At 43.1% G+C, this 24,307-nt stretch overlaps 1 protein-coding gene across 6 annotated transcripts in view; it reads left to right on the top strand.

Moving 5' to 3' along the window:
• Positions 1 to 24,307, top strand: part of APBB2 (amyloid beta precursor protein binding family B member 2) — a 180,463-nt gene that overhangs the window by 141,421 nt on the left and 14,735 nt on the right. For 2 of the 6 annotated variants that reach the window (XM_074155293.1, XM_074155292.1), the window contains exon 9: positions 21,033 to 21,038. The exons of the other annotated variants lie outside the window; for them this stretch is intronic. In XM_074155293.1, the coding sequence (XP_074011394.1) occupies positions 21,033 to 21,038 (6 nt within the window). The remainder of the gene's footprint in view (positions 1 to 21,032; positions 21,039 to 24,307) is intronic. 6 annotated transcript variants of the gene reach the window in all.

Here is a 24,307-nt window from a genome sequence, read left to right as displayed (position 1 = left end):
ATATAGTTGAGCTGGAAATTGCAGTGCGTCTCTTTTCATGTAGACATCAGCATGCGGTCCTTGGGCTCATCCTGGTAAAATTACTTACTGGTCCTGAGGTGAGAAACAGCAGAGCCATTCACTGACTGCAAAAGCAACTTTCCCTGGTTATGAGTTTGCCATCATCAGAGAAAAGTGAGGGAATTGCACTGCTGCTTTAGTGGATTAATTGTCCAGGAAGTTGATGAAATCCGAGTTTCTGGGATGACGCTCTTCCAGAAGTTGTTGGACGTGAATTTTATTAATTAGCTACATCTTCTGGTCCGAGAGCCTGCATAATAAAGTATATTGGATTTCTTGTGAAAGGCAGTGTTTCAATTTTAAAATATTGTAAAAATGTATATTATCCTCTATTTTGAGTTATTTGAGCCCCATAATGATCTGCAGGCCCTCCTTTTTAACTCTGTTTTGCTTCTAGTAATTTATTTGAGTAGATTTTGCTTTGGAAGATGAAGAGGTTTTCTAATAACACCTGACCAGATGATTTTCTAAGCTATGCCATAATGAAAGATTGATGAAATACAGAGATCTGCTGATGAAAGTTTAATCTGAGGATGTGTCTGCTAACTCACCTCGGGCAGAAACGTCTTCTGGGAGCCTGTAATCACTCTCTCCATACGTTACACTATTATCCTGACCTCTAGAGTTCCTTCTTTTTTTTTTTTTTTCCTTAACAGTTCTGTGATAAGCAAAGGCTTCTTCGTTAGGTTGACTCTAGGCTGTGTGGTGATTTTCTCTTTCGAAAGGTAGCATCCCTTGTTTTCAATTAATCAGTGAGTAAAATGTGTTTGACCTTAAGAAAAGCTGGAGCACCTTCGTAAAATTGTGAACAAAAGCCGGTTCCCACAAACTGGTGGTTATGCATGTATGTATGTGTATGTAAATGTATATATAAATGTAAATATATAGACTCTGAGCTCTTATGTTTGACACGGCATTAAAGGAAAATAAATATACTGTATCTGTCCGTCCTTTCGGCAGGTGATATTGTGTGATTTTTAAAAGGAAAAGCCACAGTGCTCTGTACAATCTACCTCTCCTGCTGTACTGAAAACAGAGCCATGACGATTCATTTATATTATTTGTAAATAAGAAAAGTCCTCGCGCTGGCTTCAATAGTGTGATTTCAGGATCAGTAAGGTCATTGGCACCTGGAGGATTTGTGGTATCACAGGTGTATGTCGTGGATTAGCCCCAGCCAGCAACAAAGACACTGTATCAGCGAATAGTTGTCAGTGCTGTGTTTGCTTCTTAACAAGCCACCCATGACATGTTTGAGGTGGGTTTTTTTCGGCGTTAAAAGCATGTTGGAAAATATTAGCGTAGTGAAGCTATAAAAGAGTTGTTCTTTTCACTTGGGAGCTGCAGGACTGTACGTTAATCATTCCTCAGGCTGGGTTTTGTCTCCCCTTCTCAACTGCTGGTGCATGGCCTTGGCTTCCTGAGCAGCTCGCTAACAAGGAAGAGAGAAAAGGTAATGCCCCGTCAATTTCGTAAAAGAGTTTCTGTTAGCACATTTCCTTGAATCCTCCTTTATCTTCATTGTTCTTCCACCAGCCCAAAGCATACCTCCACTTTTTTAAAACCTCTATGGGACCTTAATTGCCTGAGAGATCATGGTTCCTTCTCTCCTGGTGTCTCCATACAACAGTAGAAAATTCCAGCTGAAAAATTCAGCCACTGGCTGGCCAGGAGACCTGTGGGTGGGTTCAGGACACAGCTTTGGTGGGGCTGAATATGGAACCATTTGCTGGATGATGTGGGCCTGTGGTATGTTGGACAGAGAGGCAGATTCTCCAATACTGGAGTTTTTTGATCGTGGGCTCTCTGACTAGACAGGGTGAAAGCAAGCTCCTTCCTCTGCCCTAGGAATGCCCATTTTGGTAGGTGGCAGTGGTGGGGATCTCTTTGTCCGTGTAGATGTCTGTTACCCTCCCTCTTTGAACCGCTGCTGGTTTTCTGCTGCCTGGATATCACGGAATAAAATGAGTCTGGGGAATCAAAAAAGGGAGAAAGGCAGAGAACAATTGGACTGAAGAGAGTAGGATGATGCACACACCAAAGATGAGGCTCAAGCAGCCTCTAAAGGGGAGGAGTCTAAATGGGTAGACACCTCAAGTGAGATGGACATAATCCTGTAAGGCTGGAAGAGAAGGAAGTCCTAACAAGAAAACAGAAATTACCCGAGCTCTGGTATCTCAAGAGCTGTTAGGGCAAGAGCTGAGAAAACTATTGCAGTGATGTGGGTGAGAAAATGGGACGAAACTGTGGAAAATGAGGCAGAAATGGCATAAAAGTGATGGCTTAGATTCCTCAAAATATCAGGAGTTAAAAATAGTATCCTGTCTTGCTGTTTGGACAGCTAAATAAGAATGTCCTAGTGGTAAAGGTGCTTAATGCCTGCACTGCCTGCTGACTTCAGTAGGATCGCCGTATATTCAGTGTCTTCAAAAATCCAGTGTCTAAATACAAATTCAGGAACCTTTCTCTAGACAGAATGGGAAGTTTTCACTTGAGCAACAGTGCTACAGCAGGTTAAATGTTTTCTTTTCAGTGTCAAGCTCATGTTAAGAGGGGTAGGGACATGTCTGAGTGAGAACTGGTCTGTTTGAGGGCAGAAAAGGGGTGAGCAGGGAATGTGGCAGCTGTGCTGCAGGTCGAGTGCCCATCTCCTGGGGTTATGATCTGTATCTCCTGGCTGAAACCGTGTGTTTGCAGGTATTACCTGGCTTGAGCTCCAGGGCACATCTATCACGTGGATGTGATATTTTAGGAGGGATACCTAGCCTTGATTAGAGAATTAAAAACTAAGAGAAGTACAGACAATAAATACAAATTTAATGTGATTAGGGTATCCCATTGTATCTGTAATTTCTCATTCCCCCTTTCAGAGCATGCTGGAGCGTGTCCAGAGAAGGGCAACGAAGCTGGTGAGGGGTCTGGAGAGTAAGTCTTATGAGGAGCGGCTGAGGGAGCTGGGGGTGTTCAGCCGGGAGAAAAGGAGGCTGAGGGGAGACCTTATCACTCCCTACAGCTACCTGAAAGGAGGGTGTATAGAGGTGGGGGTCGGTCTCTTCTCCCAAGTCACAGGCGATAGGACAAGAGGAAACGACCTCAAGTTGCACCAGGGGAGGTTTAGATTGGAAATCAGGAAAAATTTCGTCACAGAAAGGGTTGTCAAGCATTGAAACAGGCTGCCCAGGGAAGTTGTTGGGTCCATCCCTGGAGGTATTTAAAAGACGTGTAGATTTAGTACTATGGAACATGATTTAGTGGTGGACTTGGCAATGTTAGGCTAAAGGTTGGACTTGGTACTCTTAAAGGCCCTTTCCAACCTAAATGATTCTATGATTCTAAAATATTTTGTGTACAAGCAACACAACATCGAGCTTCAGTGACGCAGTGTGGCTTTTGGCTGCATCATTCAGGGGGGTGTTTATGGCCTTCTGGGTTCATCTTCCCTTCGAGGTGATGATTGAATGTGCTCTTAAATTGAGTCTTTCTCCAGTTTTGCGAGAGAAGCTTATCAAGCTGTATGAGATAATGAACAATAAACTTTCTCTTCTGCATTAAAGAGATGCGGTCAAGAAAAGCAGAAAATAAATTAAAACTGAGATGGTTTCTGCACCTGCTCTTCTGAAAAGATAACACCCTTCAAAGAATGTGTAATTCCAGCTGAACTCTTCAAACTCTCAGATACCATTAATCAATATTGCCTATTCCCCTCAGTCCCCGTAACCTTGGACTAAGGACAAAACATGCTGTGAGGAATCACGTAAATAGGGCATAGGTGAGGGATTACACTGAAGGAAAAGGATTTTACTGGATTTTCTCACCCTTATTCTTAGCTGTTGTTTTTTTTTTTTAGAGTAATCTTTTCCTTTCTCCTCTTCTCTAAGCCAACTGCATCTGAATATCCTTTTCTGTGTGTTTTGATAGCATTTTCCCTGCTCACTAGGAAACAGTTTAGGTGATTATTTATATAAAACTTCTCATTTATATCCATAAGGCCTGACATTATTGTTTGCTAGTGCAGCGTGTTCTGGGAGGGGGGTAATGAAACCATACAGCTGTGGAAGGGGAAATCCAGTCAAGCTTACAGAATTAATGTGGTTTCAAACAAATGTAGTTAAGTGGGTGCAAAGAGCTGTATGTGTGCGTTCTGACTTTGATTAATGGAACTGGTTTGCTCTAGTTTTGGGATTTAACATGAAAGGCATGGTAAACTGCAGAGGCACATTGAAATAGGCCCATATTATCTTGAAATAAGCACCCGTAGTTTTGCACCAGTGGATGGTTTTGTATCACTAGTGGCTTCAGCTGTGTTAGAGCAACATCACTCTATCCCTCCTGCCTAATCCCACTAATGAGGTGAAAAATGATTACATGTGACAGTGAGGGATTTTTTTGATTTTACAGATGAGGCTTGTGAGGAGCTCAGGTGCTTATGAAGGGTGGATTCACCCTTTGAGAGCAGCTGAGAACAAAGGGTATGCTTAGGGAGAGTCTTGGCCACGGAGCTATAGGTATTTGGTAACCTTTGAAAAGCTTAAATGCAGAAGCAGCAGCTGAGAAGCAATAGGATTGGCACAAGTGCAGAGAAGTCTCATGGAGCAAGGGAATTGGGACAAAGAGAGAAGAGGACAATTGTCAGGATTTCTGTGGGAGAGTGGGACAGGAACAGAGAAGTCCCTGAAGGAGAGCTCAGGGTACTGCTGTGGCATTTGCTTGTAAGGAAGTGGGGAAAATGGCAAGAGGCTTCCCTTCTTATTAGGAAAAACAACCAGACAACCATTTAAAATGTGTCACTTGCTCTGCTAGTGGCTTGAGCGTGGCAACGAATGCTTAGTCACCTTAAACAGAACCCTGGTTACAGTATTTTATTGTAGAATGTCTTTACTATTCTGTATTTGTTTTCAGGAAATAATGGAAAATATTGCATATAATTTGGAAATTGTATCTAGTGTTTCTTCTGGGAGGCAGAATAAATAGTAGGTGGAATTGCTCAGCTGTAAAGCTTTCAGTTAAGACAAATGATATGTCTAAGCCTGGACTACAAATAACCACTGCAATATAGTCAGGTTGTCTCAATTAATGAAAAAGATGGCATATTGACTGAATCCCTGGATTAAAGTGTTTCTACAGATTTGTGCTAGAAAAGCTCCACAAATTCCCTATGATTCCAGCTGTTAAAGTCAAATGCTTTAGGATACAACTAGGGTAATCAGTGAACTTCAGTGGCTGTCGCACAGGTCCCTCGAGAACAGCCTGAGCCACCTATGAAAGTGTCTGCAGCTCAGGAGAGCTACTGACTGCCAGTTTGGGGTGGAAACCCCACTCTTTCTTCTATCATTCTTTTTGCTGTATGTTAATCAAGCAGATGCCACATCCAGGTTGAATCCCTGTATTTAACTGCTTCTTTAATTCTGTGGCAAACCAGTGATGCAAAAGGCAGCTGCTCTCCGGCTCCTTAGCTGGGAACAGAAGATATCCCACTCCCAGGCTCTCTGCAGCCCACCTTGTTTTCAACACTTGAGCCTTAAGTGAAGATCAAAGGTGGTTTAAACTTACCATATTTTCTTCGACTGGTCTTGTACTTGGGTGCATACACAAGGCTGTGCTAACAAAAAATAGCATCCTCTTTCCCAAACCAGTCAGAGCTGATTGAAGGCACCTGCATTTCACCCCCTTCATCTCCAGCGGCACAGAGGTTAGACTCTTCTTTACACATCTCTCGGGTGATACGTCAACAGCAGGGACTGTGTATAGTGGGAGCCACCTATGGAATAAATTTTTCACAAGAGAATTAGGCTTGGAAAGCCTTATGAAGGCTGTCAAATAATATCAATTCAGTAACACTTTTCTTAAAAAAAAAAAAAAAGCAACCCCCGACTTTACTGTATTCTTTTATTCTCATCTCAAGACCTTGTCCAGTCTAAGGTCTCTGTAGCAGATGAGAGAGAACCAAATTAGCCCACTAGTGATTTCACTTTGCTAGTCTAATTTATATTGAAGCTGTTTGGTTACTAATAAGGTGAACATATTAAAAAAAAAACTTCTGAAGAGAAAAGCCACGGAGACCACTGAAGAAAAGAACAGTGTTTTAAGAAAAATTGTGCTAAGCGTACTTAGAAGCACCATGCTGGCTGAGATGTCCCATACAGCATTTTGTTACCTTGATTATGTTTGTACGAGTAGTGACAGACTTTTCTGCCATGTGGTGGCTTTCTTGAAAAGGTCAACCTTTAAGACCTATATTTACTACACTTACTGTTTTCTGTTGTAGGCTAAAATTTGACTTCCTAAAAATTGTTACTATACCAGGCGAATAATTACTGAAGAAGTAATTCAGAGAAAACTTACTGTGCAGTGGAAGGGGTTTCGTTTGATTGTCTCTGTGCTACACTGCTTAATGAAATGCTACATTCACAATTTTCTAACATATCAAATTGAAAAGCAAAGGTGCAGCCAGAAAATGACCTGTCTCTAGTTCTTCTTCCTGTCCAGTTTATGCCCGTGCTGTACGTGTGGGTTGGAGAGAGATAGGATGTTTCTATACATGCCTTTTTTGGGTAAATATTTGTATCCCCCTACATAAAACAAGCTTTTCATGTTTGCATCAGTGTTATGATGTCAAGGGAACTTTTGACATGCCTATGTGTTTGTAGAACCCTGAAGGTCTTCTGGAATTTGGTATGTGCTATAGTAAAATAAGGTCCCAATTTTGTCCTGTGTTTCTCTCTTAAGTACAGTCACAAACTTGCCTGAACTGCATAATAATTTGGAATGTGCCTCTAAAATATAAGAGGATGCTCTTACTATCAACTTGCGACATTTAAATAATTGAAGCGTTATCTGCGTCGGGATGCTTTTCCATGTTTGCTACTAGCTGATTCCAGTTCAAATATTTATATGCGTTACATTTTTATGTAAATCATAGAATATACTGTCTTATGCATTACATGTATTTAGAAAGCATTTTCACTTCAGGCTTTTAATTCTGAAGATGGTACCTTGGCTTGATTCCTAACATCGGCTCCACTGGGGAGAAGGGCTTTTGTTTGTCAGTGGGTTTCAGCACAATTTGCCCTCGGGCAATGGAGGTAGATTGCCCACTGAAGTCTCTTTGATACTCGCAGATCGATTAGCAGAAACTAAAACTCTAATTTGAGCAAACTAAAAGATTTTTTTTTTTCAACAGATAATTCCAGTGTCTTAAACATTTGGGAATTTTTTTACTGAATTGTTTTTGTATTTTGAAACTGTGTTACATGAACATCTCTTTTTCTGAGGAGAAAATTGTGCTTAATGACATTGAAAAATTTGTGTGCATTATATCTCTTGTGATGATGGTCTGCTTCACAAAAATGCAATTCATCTTAATGCCATAAAAAGAATTTCAAATTATAATTTGAATGATGCATTAAACATATATCTCAATTGTCTCTAGAATTTCAATATTTCACTGCTTGAAGTTCCCCTCTCCCCACCTTGATTAATTTCAAAGCTGGTGGAACATATGCTTGTGTGCCCCCTGAGTCTGACCAAATTCCCCTTAGAATTGATGGGAAGTTTTTTATTGACTTCAGCATGAGTTGGGTTAGTCCATAAAAGTACAGATGTGGACCTGGAAAACCTGGATACTGCTCAGCAAAATCAGTGTAGTACTTCTGGGAGCAGCAGGGTGGATGAAATGTTGTTAGCGGGGTTAGGGTGGTTCTTGGTTCTTGTAGAGAACTAAATAGCAGGTGGAAAAGTAAGGAGTCTGCTATGAATCTTAGAAGAGTATGAAAGAGTTTGAGGTCGGCAAGGTGGCTGGCCTCAATATTTGACCTGGTATCCTGCTGATCTTGTGTTTAACAATGATGAAGTAAATTAATTTTTCTGCTTCAGAAAAGCACCTGTGAAAGTGAGCTTGCCCGTGTCCTGGGGTACCTGTCACTGACACGTGGCAGTCTTTGGGATGATGCTCTATTTGTCCAGAAGACACAGGAAGAAGAGCTGTAGATTACTTAATGAATAATTTTTTTAGTAGCTCAGACTGGAAAGGTCCACCTGCGTCCTTGTGGCCTGTCCTCTGTGATTGCAGACACAATCTCACAGTAGTTAAGGTCCTTCTTTTGGCAAGCTGACAGCAGGTCTAGTTCAGTTTGCTAAGGATGTATTGAGTTGCTTTTGCTTTTCTAGTTGTTTATCATCAGCCTTTCTTCAGTCATTAAGAAGTTTATTACTTCTCTGTTCCTTTTGGTGTTTTTGAAGAGTCTAAAGAGACTTTATGTGTGTATCTCCAACAATGTGCATATCCATTTAAGATAAAAAATACCCAAACCCATAAGAAAACAGATGCACTAAGGAAGGGGGTTTTTTTCTTTCTTTTTTTCATTTTTTTTTGTCTTTTAGTGAGGGGACACTTATATGTATTTTATTCAGAATATTGCTTTTCAGCTCTGCTTTTGCTCAGCTACCATCAGGAACATAATGAGATGAATTAGACAAAGCAAACCGAGCAATTGCTCATGCCCTCTATTCATTTATGAAGTGCATACATGGCTTCAAGGGCCTTAGTTTAAAATACAAACAAAGTCCTTCTGGGGTATTGCCAGCCCAGGCATTCATAACTGTTATTCAGGCTGTCACTTGTGAGCCTTTAGGATTCAAGGTAGTATTTCAAACTTTCCTTATCCATCCATGGATGCTGGAAATTTGGTTTGTGCCGTGTATGGAGATACTCACATCCCTTTCTGAATCTAGGATATAAGCTTTATGAAATGTTTCCTTACTCATCCCTTACCTTCTCCCCCTCTTTTTGAAAATAATAGGAAATCTCAGATAAATTAGAAGATTGTGCACTGCTGTTGCTGCTCGGTAATTTGTGGTCAAAGTAGATGATCACAATGATGGGGTGGGAGGTTTTAAGCTTCTAGGTTGTTAAAGATTAAACAAAATTACTGTTGTGCTCTGAGTGTTTTGAAAAGGACTAATTTTTTGTTTCCTGAAAATGTCAAAATGTTTTGCTTCAACATAGGATGGATGCCTCAGAATAGCAAAGGCATATCAAGTTTGGGAACCATTTGTTTCTCTTCCTGTAGGGCAGAAGTGGAGCTTTGAACGCTGCAGGTACAGGAGCCGGGATGTAAACCTGTTTTTTGCTTTTATCTCAAGTGTAGGACTACAAGTCTACTGGTCTATAAGTGAGATCCAGCAGTGTGAGGGCGGCTGCTTGGGCTAACTACCTCCCTACCTTCAAAAATTGCACTCTTGGCCTCACAACATGAATTTGTCGCTATAGTATCACTTTCCTTATGTTCAAACTGGAATAAACTGCAACCAGAGTCCTGGTGCCTTACTCATAAACTCATCTTCTTTCTTCCTCAAAATTTTCTGTATGGGGGATCTCAGCCGCTGATAGTGGTTTTGTTTCTTTAGTCCTGCCACGGCTCTGCTGGTGATTCCCGGGCTGTGTGTGGTGGGGTACTCTGTGTTTTGCTCCAAGGAAAATAGCTTCTGGCCCTGCAATAGGAGTATTTGAGCAGTTTGGGAGAACATGGTCCCACCTCTTTGTCTAGAGTATAAGCTAATTTCATGTACTTGGATGCCCTGCTGTTCGCTGGCAGTTTAACCACAGTTGGGCGCATCCTCATTGCCAAGTGCATGGAGATCTGCCCGGATTCTTTACGGTGCTAAATACCCACTCCCTGATTATGAGCTTGGCTGAACCTTATCTCCAGCGAGGAGCACAGCAGCTTGGGGGATATAACCCAGTTGGGGTACCATGATGGGGCACCACGTGATAGCCAGGAGAGCCTGGAACAACTTGTGTTGTATTTATACACCAGGCATGCCCCAAAACACCCCTGTTGCCTTGAATTTGGCATTTTTGGCAGTGCAGGAGTTGAGTTTGTTGGATCTTCATCAGCTGAGAGCTCTGGGCAGTTTTCTCTGCAGCCGGCCAGGGCTGGCAGCTTGTTATGTTTTGGTCAGCGTAAATTTGACCCGTTACCTGCTGCAAGCTCATTCCTTTTCCAGCCTGTAGGTAAAGTGTAGTAAAAAGATCCCTCCTGCCGAGCAATTTGGCTGAAGCTCAGAGCGCTGGCTGGCAGTGGGAGATGGGACTAGGTGCAGTGTTTGGGCTGGGAATTTTTTTCCCGTGGTTTACGGTAGCAGTTGTTGCTGGGGAGAGGCCGTCAGCCAAACTCAGCAACTGATGCCAAGTGCTGCAACTTCCATTACTTGTCTCCAAACTTACGTTATTGATGATAATTCTTTAAAACTCAGTTCATGAAAGAAAACTTTTGTACAAATTTTGCCTTTCATTTTCAGAATACATCTATAAGGCAAAGTAAGTTCTAAGGAATCAGAAATCAGACACCACCACCCCCCACAGCCTATACATAAAATCTTAAATATGTTTGAAGTTAGTCACATGATTTTTTTTAATTTTTTTTTTTTTTTATGGTATTGGGATGGGTAAAGCTAAGTTTCACCAGAACAAGAAGCACAGGGAGGCACAGCTGTAGTTACTAAGCAAGTTGCACGTGCACAAACGGAAAGACATTGGGCCCAAATTGTTTTTTTGTTTTCAGACGCTACCTGCCGGCCAAGCCCTAGGAGATTCCGCTAATGCTGGTGGCAGAGGCTGTTGCCGTAGAAAGCAACTAGAAAGCAACTAGAAGCAACAAACTCAGAGGAGCAGAGAGTGTGGAACAAGGGGAAGGGAAGCTGAAATGCTGACACCAGGGCAAGTTATTTCTCAAGAGCAGAGCCAGCGTGTTTGTATCTAGCCATGTTGGTACCGAAAGGTGCACAGACAGTAGGTATCACATGTATTGCTCACCAAAATATCAAAACCAGCACAGGATTAGAATTCAGTCCCAGTTCATTGCTAGTTAGCTAGCTAAAATCTCAAAGACTAGGGTGTAGTTCCAGAGTTCTGCTGAATCTCTTTTCTTGTACTAAAGAGAGGGTCAGGGAAGAGTGGTTTCTCTCCCACGAACTGCTCCAGCATATTAAAACGGCAAAGTTTGGCTTCTCTCCTTAGAAGCCTTTTAAGTCAGAGTCTGACATTGTTCTCATGAGTGCTGTCATTTGGCCAGCTGGAAAACTACCATATCCTGTTGTACGCTACTTGCTGGGAGTGAAAGAGAGGAACAGCAACTTTGAGAAAGGGTAGTTGTCATAGTTATCAGATTAATTCTGTCTTCATTTGCAAGTCTAAACAAATTATGTTGCATGAGTATTGGAACCTGGATTAAAAATGTAACACATGTATATCTTACACCATTTAACCAGTTTCAGGTGCTGTTTCACTTGTCCATAAAAATGTCCCTTTCTTCCCTCACAAGTGAGGTCCATCCTTGTGTCAAGACTTTCAAGAGCTTACTTGTTTGCTTCAGTGCAAAAATTATTATTTGGCCTTGAATTCTTGTTAGCACTAAGCATCCAGCACATTCAAGAAAGGAGGAGTTGGATCTGTTTCTTCTTAGGCAGCATCAACAGATTTGTTTATTAAATTCCAACCTGTTACTCCCGTGGAAGTCAGCGGAAAGCTTTCAGGATGGCACAGGTTGTCTCTTGAGTGTAACTGGTCCTGCCAAAGCTTGTTGATGATACGCAGGAGGAAGGAAGGAAGGAACCTCACTAGACTCGCAGGGTATATTTAGGCTGTGAACAAACATCCTGCTCCCAATGCATCTGTGCGGCTGGAAGAAGTGACTGACAGAAAACTGTCCTTAACTGCTTTTCACCCTCTCAAATCTGCTGGCGGACATGCCTGTGTTCACGTTCCCTCCCCTGCTTTCACTCACATTGAGCTCAGCTGGTTTAAAGAGGCTGGGTGGTGGGTGTTTTCCTTGGGGAGGGCAGGGTGTGATGCCACAAGCAGCTCTGCCGGCTCGTTTGAAGGAGCGAGTCCCTTGGATGGAGAAAAGTGACGTGCAGGGTGGTGGCCCACATCCTCATGCCATTGTGCTTGTTCCTTGGTCAGAATTTGCCCTGTCCCCTGTCCTCCCTTGCATCCAGGAGGAGTGATGTGCCATGCCATGGGTAGCTGGGAGTGCCGAACGCCCCGGGATGGGGTTTAACCCCCGCCATGTTTTGAGTGCAGTCCCTGGGGAAGCGGCTCTTTATTGCTGGTTGAGCACGTTTGATGGGGAGTTTTGCCAAATAAAAATTGGAGCTCCAGGAGTGTTGTTTTCAGTGTCACCTTTAGAGGAAGCAACACCTCTAAATTAGATTTACTGTTATTGCATGTGTCAGTTCTGGAAAATCAAATTATTTGGTGTGTTTGTTTTTACAGCTCAAGGATAAATCCCGCTTCTAGCATAAGCAGGTGTAATTTCATTGAGGTAAATGCGCTTGTACTTCTGTCTGAATTTTTGGATTTGGCCGTAAACCTTTGCTGCCTTTTAAAGAGATTCTCTGTTGCATTCAGTTCAGAGTCAGGCTGTGAAAGCTTTGCACTGGTTTTGGAAAACTGGGAGGGGAGGACTCCCTGCGCGCTTCAGCTTTCCCCCAAAAGATTGCTTCTGTCACAGCAGATTAATCCTGGAAGTTTACAGGCTAGAAACACAACGCGTGGCAGTGAAGATTTGTTTCAAGGAGGAGGAGAGGGGCCTCTTCTGCAGGGCAGAGCGCGGGGAGCTGGTGAATGGTAAAAGCGATGGGAAGGGAGGAGAAGACCCACCCCTGATGGAGCGGTGCCTTCCAGGGAGCAGCACCCACTGGCTCCCAGCTGGAGCCGGGGAACACAAACGTGCACAGTCCGTGAGGAGGGTGGGAGCTGGCGGGATGCTCTTCAACTCGATGCAAAATGAATGAGCTGCTGTTCTCGGGGGTATTCGGCCCCCGCCGTTGAAGTGCAAGTACATGGCTGCATCAAGTGCACTTTGCATCATCTGGTGCCTAGATACACGCTAACGGAGACGGGGACCAGACAGAGCCTTGAGTTGGGTGTTTGTGTATGACGTGCCTGGCATTAAAGTCCTGTTTGCTGCAACAAAAAGGTAAGAAACTTCAAAAGTGACAAGAAAAAAACCTCAGCCTCCCCTCCCTTAATCCCCCCCCAGACAACAGTCTCACGTTAGGAGTAGCCTTTGTCTGGAGCTGTATTTTCCAAGCTATGGTCCATTAGTCTAAAGCTTCTGTGTGGATGCCTGCAAGGCAAATTACAGCTCCTAGTGTGACAAAGGCAAGTCAGATTTCTTTTCTCCAAGAGCTGACACTTAGCAACCTTCAGGAGAGCGCTGTAGCAGAAACGCTGGACTGTGTGCTGGGCGGTAAGTATTCGATGCTGTTCTCCCTCTCCTTTATCCCTTCAGATGCTGCTCGTTTGAGCAGTAAGCTAACTAATGGGTCCTGATGATTAACATGTTCGGGGGTCTGTGTTCAGCTCAGAATTATGTGTTCCTAAACTGGCTGCGGTTACTGGCTGCGTATTCACCAGCCTGATTCTGCAGAGTATGAGCATAATTTGTTTTTTTTCTAGTAATGCTGTATTAACGGATAAAAAGATGCTGTAGTTAAGAACAGCAGAAACCTCATATACTGAAGAGAAGAAACTTCCCTGTGTATTCCTCCAAATGTACAGTGTCTGTATAATTATTTATGTGTAATTCCCAGCTAACTTCTACCTAGCCAGTCTGGGCTTTCTTCTTTCAGCCCATAATTGACAATGGAGATTATGCAATTTGAAATCTTTGTAGAGCTCTGAAAGAAGTAAACATGTTTAAATACAGAAGTATTACACTGTGTGGGGGGATATATGCATGTAAAAATATATTTAGTTGAAGTGAAATGGTTAATGGCTCTTTTGACAGAGGAGGAAACTTCATGATTTAAATGTAATATATTGCCTTGAGGTCTCTGTGCTTGCTTAATCCTATCTGTATTCATAAAGAATTTGCAGCAGGAGAAATTTCATTGATTTGTTAATTGATATATAGCTTTGAATCCTCATTACGCTGGGTGCAGAGGGGAGGGAAGAGAGACAAGCACATTTATCTTTTTCTTTAAACTCAGCAGCTTCACTCTTAAATTAGGTTGCTCGCATGTTATGGAACCTCATTGCTCTCCCTGTTCTGCGCAGTAATTTTTGCTTTCTTAAAAGATAGCAAACATTGCTGGGTCTTGATCTCCATCAGGGAAATATATGAAGTGTTTCATCTCTTAAAACTATGGCTTTAATTATGCTTTTGTAGCTGTTGCCTTGCAGTTAATGTAACTATAACAACTTGTGAGCAAGGAAAAGGGTATTATTTAGCCCTGGAGCATTTCTGAGTAAAAATTGGCTTATTTATTTTCATAAGGAGTTAAAAGGGAGAAAGAGCAAGACAGTGGGGTTTTATTATGTAATATGAGTTAGAATTATTTTTTTTTTAAAGTACAAGTTAGTTTTCTCTTCTACAGCAGTGGATGTATATAAATAAATAACCTTGTCTATGAAGATATTTTAAACACTGATCAGTTGGAATACAGATGAGCATCAAACTGTGTAAATTAGTATTTTAGATAATTAAGGTGTATGTTGATGGGCTGTGGTGTTTCTTGTATTGCTACAGTCTGTTGGGTGTCCTGTTGGGCACGGCTTTCTGGTTCTCCATTCGGAGTTCCCTGTGTTCCGTCACGTGAAGTAAAACTCTTGTTACTGGGGAAAAAAATCTGATCTAATTGATGTATTGGTTCAACTGCTCTGTAGAGCTTTAATATGTGTGAGAGTGCAGACTTCGCTCCAGTGTAGTTTGTGATAGGCTGAGAGAACCTTATTCTCTGGGCAAAGTTAATGCAGGTCAAAAACTGAAATTTAAGAATCCTGAATCAGGGGCTATCAAGTCAGTAAGAAGTGTACAGTTTCATTTCCTCCAATTAGAAAATAACTGGCATGTCCCTGAATTTGGTTTGGTATGTGCCAAAAAAACCAACATCCTTTTGTTGTTGTTGTATTTTAATGTGACATTAAAGCCTTCTCTACATATTTTAAGAAGTTTCAAAACTGGAAATATCTTTATGGCTGAATTTAACAATTCTTTAAAAAAATAAACCAGAAAATCTCATATCCAACTGATCCATCTAAAACGGTGGTCTAGTGATTTGGGAAAAAGGTGGCCTGCCATTCAAACTTCTTTTCATACTTCCAGAAATGTGTTTGTTTTCCCTAACAAGCCAAATGTATCATTTTCTAAGGAGAGGGAAATGGTTTGCAGTGGATTATGAAAGATGTCCCTAGCTCACATCAGGAGAAGGAGGTGCCTGGGGTGGCCATGTGCTTTGGGGAGCTGTAAGTGCACCCACTCTTTCATCTCAGGTCCTCAGTCACTGTCATCTAGCGTGTGGAGATGAGGGAAACCCTGAAGAAATGGTAAAGTGACCTGAGGTTGCTTATTTATGGAGAGGACTTGAAGAACCGGCTTGCCTGTCAGATACCAATGTGATGTCTAACACCCATACTACCAGTGGGACTTACTGATTCAGAGCCTCTGGTCTTAAGAGTCCTATTTAGTCTTTACAAAATGTAGATTCATATAATGTGTAAGGCTGCTTCATATTTTCTTTTTATTTTAAAAATAGAATCTGACTAAGTTATAGTAGTCTTCATAATATATGATTAGCAACAGAAGGCTAGATCAAGTCATCAATTTTTAAGCAGAAATCTACTTTGCTACCAGCGGAGAATTGCTTAAAAATTGATGGCACAATCTGGCCCACAGTGAACAGGGGATTTCTGCAGAAAGTATTAGTTGTACTACTTCTCAGTCTCCATCCTGGTGGTGGCAGAGACCCAGAAACTCGAGGCCAGTCGGCTGGAATAGTCCGATACTTGTTGGAACACAAAAGGCTTAAGGATGACTATGTAAAAAAAACCCAAACCAACAACAACAAAAAAAGGTTAAAAAGCTACCAAAACCCATAGAAAAATTATAAACCACAGCTATTTTCCTCTCAGGGAAAACAACTGTATTTCTCTAATGGCATACATAAGTGAAGGACATAATCATTCTCTAAGCAAGAGAGAGACTTCCAAGTGCACAGAAATGAAGGTTGTTTACTTTATTTGTTCATGTTATGGTGTAAATACATTTTATGTAAAAATTTTGCTGCATTAAGTGCTACTAGACTTCGTAATTACAAATTAGAAAACCAGAGTAGGGCCTCTTCTGTGCCTCAGAGGATATGCTTGGGCAAGTACTAATAACTGTAAATAAAGACAAAAGGCTGATGCCATGCATCGTTATTTTTAATCAAGTAAAACGTGTTTTACTCCACTAAAACTTTACAGTAACTGAAAGCAAAGACATCTCAGCTGGTCTTTATCTCATTGGAAGAAAGGTGGTCAGGGCTGCTGCTGGTGGGTGCAGTCCCACGTGAAAATGTTTAAGGACCAGGGAGGTTGGAGGACAGACCTCTGTACTTGCTCAGGGTGTAGGTGACACATGGCAGCCTTATTTTTTCTGATCTGCTCAAAAAAAGACGACTGGGGAGGTTGCAGTCAGCCAGACTCCAGGGGAAGCTCCAGGAATGAAGAGATGTGAAGTGTTAACCTCTTCACCCTGTTAGCTGAATGCCTTGGTCACAAAAATGGTTGGGCTATAGACTTAAATTAACTCTGCTAGGTAGAGAGAGTAGACCTAATGCTCTCCCAGGCTCACGCAGTGTCATGCCCCACTAAAACATTAGCTGAGCATGGGAGCATCACTTAAATGTGATCACTTAAAAGATCCTTAAATACCTTATTAGAGACACCAACAAGAACAAAATCTGTTGGGTTTGTTGGTGTGGTTTGCTCTCCATCACATTGTAGTCTTGCCATGGCCCTTGTTGAAGACGCAACAGTAGCAACAGTGGAGTATTTGGAGTCCAGGATGTCTGTCCCAGTCACAGGGATGGGTTGGGTGCATGGGGGTCCTGAGCTGCCAGGGCTTTCAGACATGTCATTTCTCCCCTGCCAGCCTCCCTCTGCCCACTGCTGAGACAGGCCCATAGGCTGATCGTCTGCATAAGCACAGCATTGCCATGTCTATCTGCACAGCATGTCTCCATTCTGGGGGTTGAGGTGTTTCTGTTACAGAGTCACAGGGAAAAAGTTACCCTGGAAAGGACCGCAGCAGGCCACCTAGACCAGCCTCCGGCCCAAAGCCGGCTTCAGGATTACCTCAGGGCCTTTCCCGGTTGGTATTTTTAAAAACCTCCAAGAACAGAGATTGTGCAGCCTCTCGGGGTATCTCTCTGGGCTTACCCGTACTCTTGGCAAAGAAACTTGGGTTTGCGCTATTTTTTTTTAAACCCTCCCATGAATAAGTGGGAGACACTAATTAGATCTTTCCCCCAGTATCTCATCCCCAGTCTAAATAAGCCCACCTTGACTCCGAGCTAAACAAGCCCACCTCCAAGCTAAACAAGTGTGGTTCCTGCAGCCCTGGTGGCCCTCAGCTGGCCTCGTGCCAGGCTGTGACTCCCTCCTGTGTCTTGGTGGGCCCAAACCTGGATGCAGAAATCCAGATGTGGCCTCACAAGTGCCACATGGAGGGTGGTTTTGGGGGTACAAGGGTGTTACCACTGGTGCCTCTCAGTTTATTCACCTTCCAGTGAAACCTTCATTATCCTCCAGTTTGTGGAGTGGACATTGTATATCAATGATCAGCCTCCAGGATGCAACTTGCATCAGACACTGATCTACAAAACCCGGGGCTGGAAGGAGAAATTGTCTTCTACTCAAGCATTGTCACACGTTGTGCAGACCTCTCCCACAGGATGGTGTCCCATCAATAATACCGTTCTCCACAACTGTCCTGTCTCTGCTGCATCTCTGGGCTCTCCCTCTGCGAGAGGAGTGTGGAGGAAAGGGGGTGATGAGGGAGGCAGGCACCCCCAGCAGTACCGTAATGCGCTGCCTTCGAAGGCATTAATTGGAAAAGAATCTAGAATAGATGGGCCTGGCAGAAGTAGTGGGGAGGAGAAGACTGTCACCCCCTCCCCAGGGAGGCAGCATTGCGTCGGGGCTGAGTTTGGAAGGGGGGCTCCTTTCTCACGCCTCTGCGGGCTGGAAGGTCACGGGCTGTTTTCCTCTGAGATCTTGGCCTTTTCCCCTCAGAAAGGAATCTCACATCCCGCGTAGCAGCCCTGACACAGTTTCTGGGTATCATCTTCCCATGTTACTGGCAGGCTCTGGCTTGACCCCTTTTAGCTCAGTCAGCTTGGAAAAGGGTATGTAGAGCACCGTATCCAAGCGCTCGCACAGCTGCTCCTGCAGCATTTCTGGCACTCGGAGCCATCGACAAAATCTGCCATTTGAACTGAAACTTTCCGTGTCCGCTTTTTAGGCTTGGGATGGTTTATTTACTTATTTATTCATTTTTAAGTCTGAAGGTAAATCATTTAACCATATTTCAGCTACCAGAATGTGAAGGGAATACAGACAAATAGTCTTCTGTGTGAAATTAATTCATAAATTACAATACACCCTATGAGGAGATTGGATGAGTTAATTGGAAAGCTGTAATTAACTGGTTAGAAGGAGGATGCAGACCCCCTTGATTCACGTGCATCCCATGGTGTGGGAGTCCCTCAGCCAGAGCCCCAGCTCGTTCCTCGCTGCCCAGGGAAGCCCAGCATCCCAACTGCTTGTGGTTTTCTCTCACCTTCCTGAATTTCTTCCTGTGCTTTTTTTCTTTGTCTGTGCTGGCAGCTGCAATGGTGATTGTTCTGTGCAATTGTATCTTGCATAACGATACAGGAATTAACAGATCTCCCTTTAAGAGTTTGCACCAGCCGGTCATATTTTGCATCTCATTGTACTGTGTTCAAATTCTGCTAGATCCAAGAAATTTCTTTTCCTTTTTTTTTTTTTTTCCCTCTGCTAGTACATTGTGTCTAAATTGCTGGAAGATTTTTCCAATGTAAAGTTTTTTCTGAGAGATAATCTCTGCTTGTCCACTTCACATAAAGCCAGTGATTAATGCATGAAGAAGATCATATATATTTTGCTTCTCATACTAGTTACAAACATTGACTGTATTTTCTGGGAAAGTAAAAGTGATACTATTTTTTCAATTCTGAATTTCAAATTGGCACTGAAATATAGAATAAAGGGCTGTTTAGGCTTGAAAAACTTCCAATATTTGCAATACTGAGATCTAATTTTAAACTCTTAATTTATAAAATGTTAGAAGTAGCCATGGTGAAGTCCCTCCTGACTCTGCAAAGCTCAGTAGAAAGCCCATGTAGCTGAAGCAAAGGAATGAGAGGGGATTTAGTTGAGGAGATCCACGCAGGTCACCACTGGATATTGAAAAGGGGAAACTCCCAATTTCCACTACGTGGAAGCCAGTGGAGCAGAGCGCCCTCTGTTTCTTCTTTATGATGAGGCAAAATCTCACACTTCCATTGTAAAATTTCTGGGAATGTCCATTACATTTGTAAATATGGATCTTCTTTCCACCTTCACTGCTTTCGTACAATCATAGAGCAGCCCAGGCTGGAAGGAACATCAGAAGACCGTCTGATGCAACCTTTCATGGGAAAGGCAGCCTAGATGAGATTGTCTAGCGCCCTGTCCAGTCACATCTTGAAAACCTCCTGTGATGGAGGCTGTACTATGACCCTGGAAAGGTTGTTGGGGTGAATGATTGTTCTTCACAAGGAGTGACATGGAGATTACAAGGGGCAACGGGTCCAAGTTGCACCAGGAGAGGTTTCATCTCAGCATACAAAAGAAATGAAACCTCTAGCTGTGTACATATGCATCCATGTGTGACTTGCGCTCCCGTGTTGGACTGATGCATTAGCTAACCATATGCACATTTAGTTAAAACCTGGCTTAGAAAACCTGTGTTTGTCCCAGAACTGCTCACTAAGCCATTCCTAAGCAAGGGATCAATCCCTGTAAACTTTGCAAGGTTGCTAAAGCGAGGTGCCTACTGGCAATTGGATCCTTTCCCTTCAGCGTGCTCTGTCTTTAATCCTGCCCTTATTGCTTGCGATGGGATGATTTTTCCACTCGGGTACTATTTTCTCAGAGTCAGTTACAAACTGGGATGATGTAGGGTCACACGTTTTTGTGCACAGTGCGTGGAGATGAGCCCTACTTAGAAGAGGGGAGCTGTGAGATGCGTGCAGGAGGCAGGGGCGGGAGAGCAGGACTAAGCAGCTCTCTCCTGGAGAATGGTTATTATCCCTGTAGAAACACTATATGTTGCATAAGTGGTGTCCGAGCAAGCAGGCAGTTGCGGTGGGTGCCGGGGGCTGGCAGAGCGGCTCTGCGGGAAGGGGGAGAAGGGCAGCCCCCTGCCGGGGAAGCTTGTGCCTCTCCTGCCCGCCTTTGGGAAACGGGTGTTGGTACCAGGAGTTAGTGGTTGCTGAAGTGCTTCAGAGATGAAGGTGTGTAGTGATTTTATACGTCCCGGCTTCAGCTCGTGTGAGGTTGTTACCCAGACGGACACTTCTTCAGGGTGCAACTTTCAGAGGAGCCCAGGTGACCTTGCGGCATGAGCTTTTGGAAAAGGCATTGAAAAAAAACTCACTACGATCTTTCTGCTCTTTCAGTTTAAACAATACAAGGTTTCCACAGCCTGAAGAATTATTCTTGTTTGTTTTGTCTGTGTCCGCTTTAAATAGCGTTATTTTGGAAGAAGGAAGGTTCATGCACTCTGTATGTCTATTTATGCTTTCTACATACTACTTCCCAGACTTGTGCGTGGTATTTTAAGCTTGATTACCTCCCAGTGTTGATATGTCTGTGCTGCCTCTCTAAATTCAGCTGATGCCTGTTGGCTTCATCGCATGTTTCCAAAAATACAAATCTCAGAGCAACAGGATTCAACCGAAAGAAGTGTCAAAAAGAAATCGTGGCAGTACGCTGAGATACGCTCTGCTACAAACATACAGCCAATGTTAAATGTACAGCACTTCTTTCAGCCACCCTGTCTCATCATCTGCTGGAGCTCTGTCTGCGTGAGTGCTTTCTAACTTGCTCTTTCTGTTTCTTCATGCTTCCCTGGATTCAGAGAGAGGTAAATGACTTTCGTTTTTCTGTTATTCTCTGTGTTTATCCTTCCGGCATGCACCAAATAATGCTTGTATCGGTTTGCTTGTATCAGTAAACAGAAGCTAAACTTCAGTGAGTAAATTCGTATCTCTCTGCCACCTTTTCACCTTGCTATTAACAGTGTTATAAGTGGATATTGCCTGTTGTTTTTTTTTCCAGGTCCCAAACCCTCAAGTACTAGAACAGTTTAAAATCATGCTGTGCAGTGATTCAATATTTGCTTCTGGAGCTTTGAGTTTAAAATTTAGTCATTGTTGTTCTCTGTAATTTGAAATGCAGGGAAGTGGTATTAAAATCCCACCTTTTATTTTTAAAAAAAATTAAAAACCACAATGCATAGAGCAGGGAATTTAAGACCTGAGTTTAGCAAGAATTTGAAACAGTCTTTATTTCCTACTTTTGGTATTTGTTTCGGATCCAGCTGGGTTTGTCGCTTGCCTTTCAAGTTCGAAGAAAAGTTGTCCCCAGTATGTTTGGTTTGTTTCAGCGTACAAAGGCATCGTTTGGGATTCTCTACAATGCTTCCCGTTTCATGGGAGCGCAGACAGTGAGGCATTGTAGTCAGGTGCTTTGCAGCACAAGGGCTGCAGCCACTCCAAAGGCTCTTACTGATAGAATTGCATCCCTCAGATGAGATTCGGGGTTTGTTTGCTCTTCTAAATTGCGAGGACTTGATGCTGGGACTGGGTGGAAGGAATGTGGCTTGGAGATGCGGACCGTTCCTCGCGTTTGCTTTGTGGAATGTAATGAGAACGGTTTCCAGGCTCGACTGGTTTTTAATCAATTCGTTGGGGGGTGCTGGCCTGGGGAAATGTTTGAACTTTCTTGATTATGGCTTTGCAATCTAATGTAGATTTCATGCATGTGGGGAGGGAGGATCCTCCCAGACTAACACTGGCAAAAGTGTGCTGCAAGCAGATTCGTGGGTAGTGTCTGCGCACGATTGCTGTGTTCTCTGTCTGAATAATAAGAACAAAGGAGAACTAGTAAGCAATGCTTATAAAACAAATCACACCAGAGAGATTAACTGTTCTGGTGTCATCCGCTGTCTTCTTCAGTTAAATCTGTAGTAGTGCTTTGAACATCTCAACTTGATGTATTCCTTTATTAAATCTCTAGATATTCCTTACAAACAAAGGCCCACGTCTTCCAATTAGACCTGGAAGAAGCATTGTCAAAAATATCTAAATGCTAATTTGTCAAAATCAAATTTACAGGATCTGCTGCAAAGAGGCTCTTCAGAGGTTCACGGGCATATTAACATATTCATTTTACTTAAAGGAAATTCAGCATTTATCAAAACTGCTCGACTGGCCATCCTGAGGACTTGAACCAGTGCTACAAAGGAGAAGCAGCAATTACAATGGCCTTGACAACCCACCTCATTTGTGTGTCTTTTCCTTGAAAACCACTGCCCAGGGTAGGAAGGCAGCCCCTGCCCGTGCACATTTCATAAATGTTGTGAAGCATCTGAGCACAAAAAAAAAAAAAAAAAAAATCCACCATGAAAAATTTGTAGCCATAAAGTCAGCGTTCAGTGATTTTCATGGGATCTGTCCCAGAAGTTCTGTCTTCCTGTAAGTCCATTTGTAAAACAAGCTGAGGTCTAAGATGCTGCTTGACTTTTCAACTTGCCATGTGTGTCTAGCAGTTGGTGAGCAGCAGGAAGCCCCATCTGACCCCCATGCACCAGCTGGATGCGGCATACTGTTCGCTGGTCCCCCCTCCTGCTGCCGGTGCTACAAGAGTGCAGAGTCTCCAGGGAAGGCTTGGTGGTAACCACAGCATTTGTGATGGACTGTTCTCCTTGCCCTGACAATAATACTTCGGCCTTATCAGGAGATGAGGTTGGGAAGGAGGACCAGCATGGAACGTAAATCTTAGCTGTACAATCCGTACTGTTGTCACTATGTTAACACAGCTCGTGGATCTGGAGAGCTTATAGATATTGAGTTGCGCTTTGACGTGACTCCATCTTTGTGCATCTGTGGCCCTTTGCAGGGGTGGAATATAGCCCTTGGTAGTACAAAGGGAAATGATTTGTAACATCTCGAAAGCAGGGGTGGCAAGGCTGACAGGAATCCTGTCCCCTCCCCTGCAAAAGGAGATGGAGGGAAGCACGTCTTCGGGAATGGCTTCTCCAGCTTCACGAAGATCAGGCCATGGGAAGGAAATTGGAATGAAAGTCATGCAAATGCTTTCAGGCTTGGAAGCGCTGGGCTTGGAAGGGCTGAGCTGGGTATCGAGCATATCAGCTCTGTGAGGGTTTTAACAAATTTTGGAAGTGCGCAGAACTGTGGCGATGATAAGACATCAAAGGAAAACTGGCAGGCTCTGTGTTTTAGGGCTGCCAGATTAAAGCCTCTGAGTATCGCACAAAGTAGCCATAGCTCCTCCTTGAGAGTTAGCTGGTGACGTTATCAAGGAATGAAGCAAGCAGCCTTTCAGCAGGGGATAATTGCCCTACAAACTTTATGCATGAATTAGAAAAACAAGCTACACTGTGTCAATGCCAGACAATTTGAGGAGAATTTCATAAATGCAGAACTGGTGGTTTGCTGCAAGAAAAACTCATTTTTAAGTTGTGTGAGAACTGAAATAAGAAAAAAGTCTCTGCTTGAGAGGGCATCTTAACTACTTGGGTTAAAAATTAATGACCAGGCCAAGTCTGCACCTTTCTGGCTGCTCCCCAGCAGGAGCTCTGTGGGATGGAGCTCTTGCAGTGAAGGAAAATTCCAAGGCTTTTGTATGTTTTTAGGATTGCCAGAAAGTGTCAGGAACATAGGTAAATTTATTCTCTCCCACATCTCTTCCAACTCTAATTACTGAGGAGAGAGTACCTATGGTTAATATTGGGGAGGGATTCTTTATGAGGGAGTGGAACAATGGGACAAGGGGGAACAGTTTTAAACTGAAAGAGGGGAGATTTAGATTAGATATCGCGAAGAAATTCTCTACTGTGAGGGTGGTGAGGCACTGGAACAGGTTGCCCAGAGTTGTGGATCCCTGGAGGTGTTCAAGACCAGACTGGATGGGGCTTTGAGCACCCTGGTCTAGTGGGAGGTGTCCCTGCATATGGCAGGGGGCTGGGACTAGGTGATCTTTAAGGTCTCTTCCAACTCTAACCATTCTATGACTCTATGAAATGTGAAGGAGAAGACGCGTGGGAATAGTTATTTTTTTTCCTCCTGCTGCAGGTTTTGATTCCGAAGTGATTGGTGGAGTCACCTGGAG

This window comes from Numenius arquata, chromosome 10 (assembly GCF_964106895.1).
Source record: "Numenius arquata chromosome 10, bNumArq3.hap1.1, whole genome shotgun sequence".
Lineage (NCBI taxonomy): Eukaryota > Metazoa > Chordata > Aves > Charadriiformes > Scolopacidae > Numenius > Numenius arquata.
This window is presented reverse-complemented; position numbering and strand designations above follow the sequence as displayed.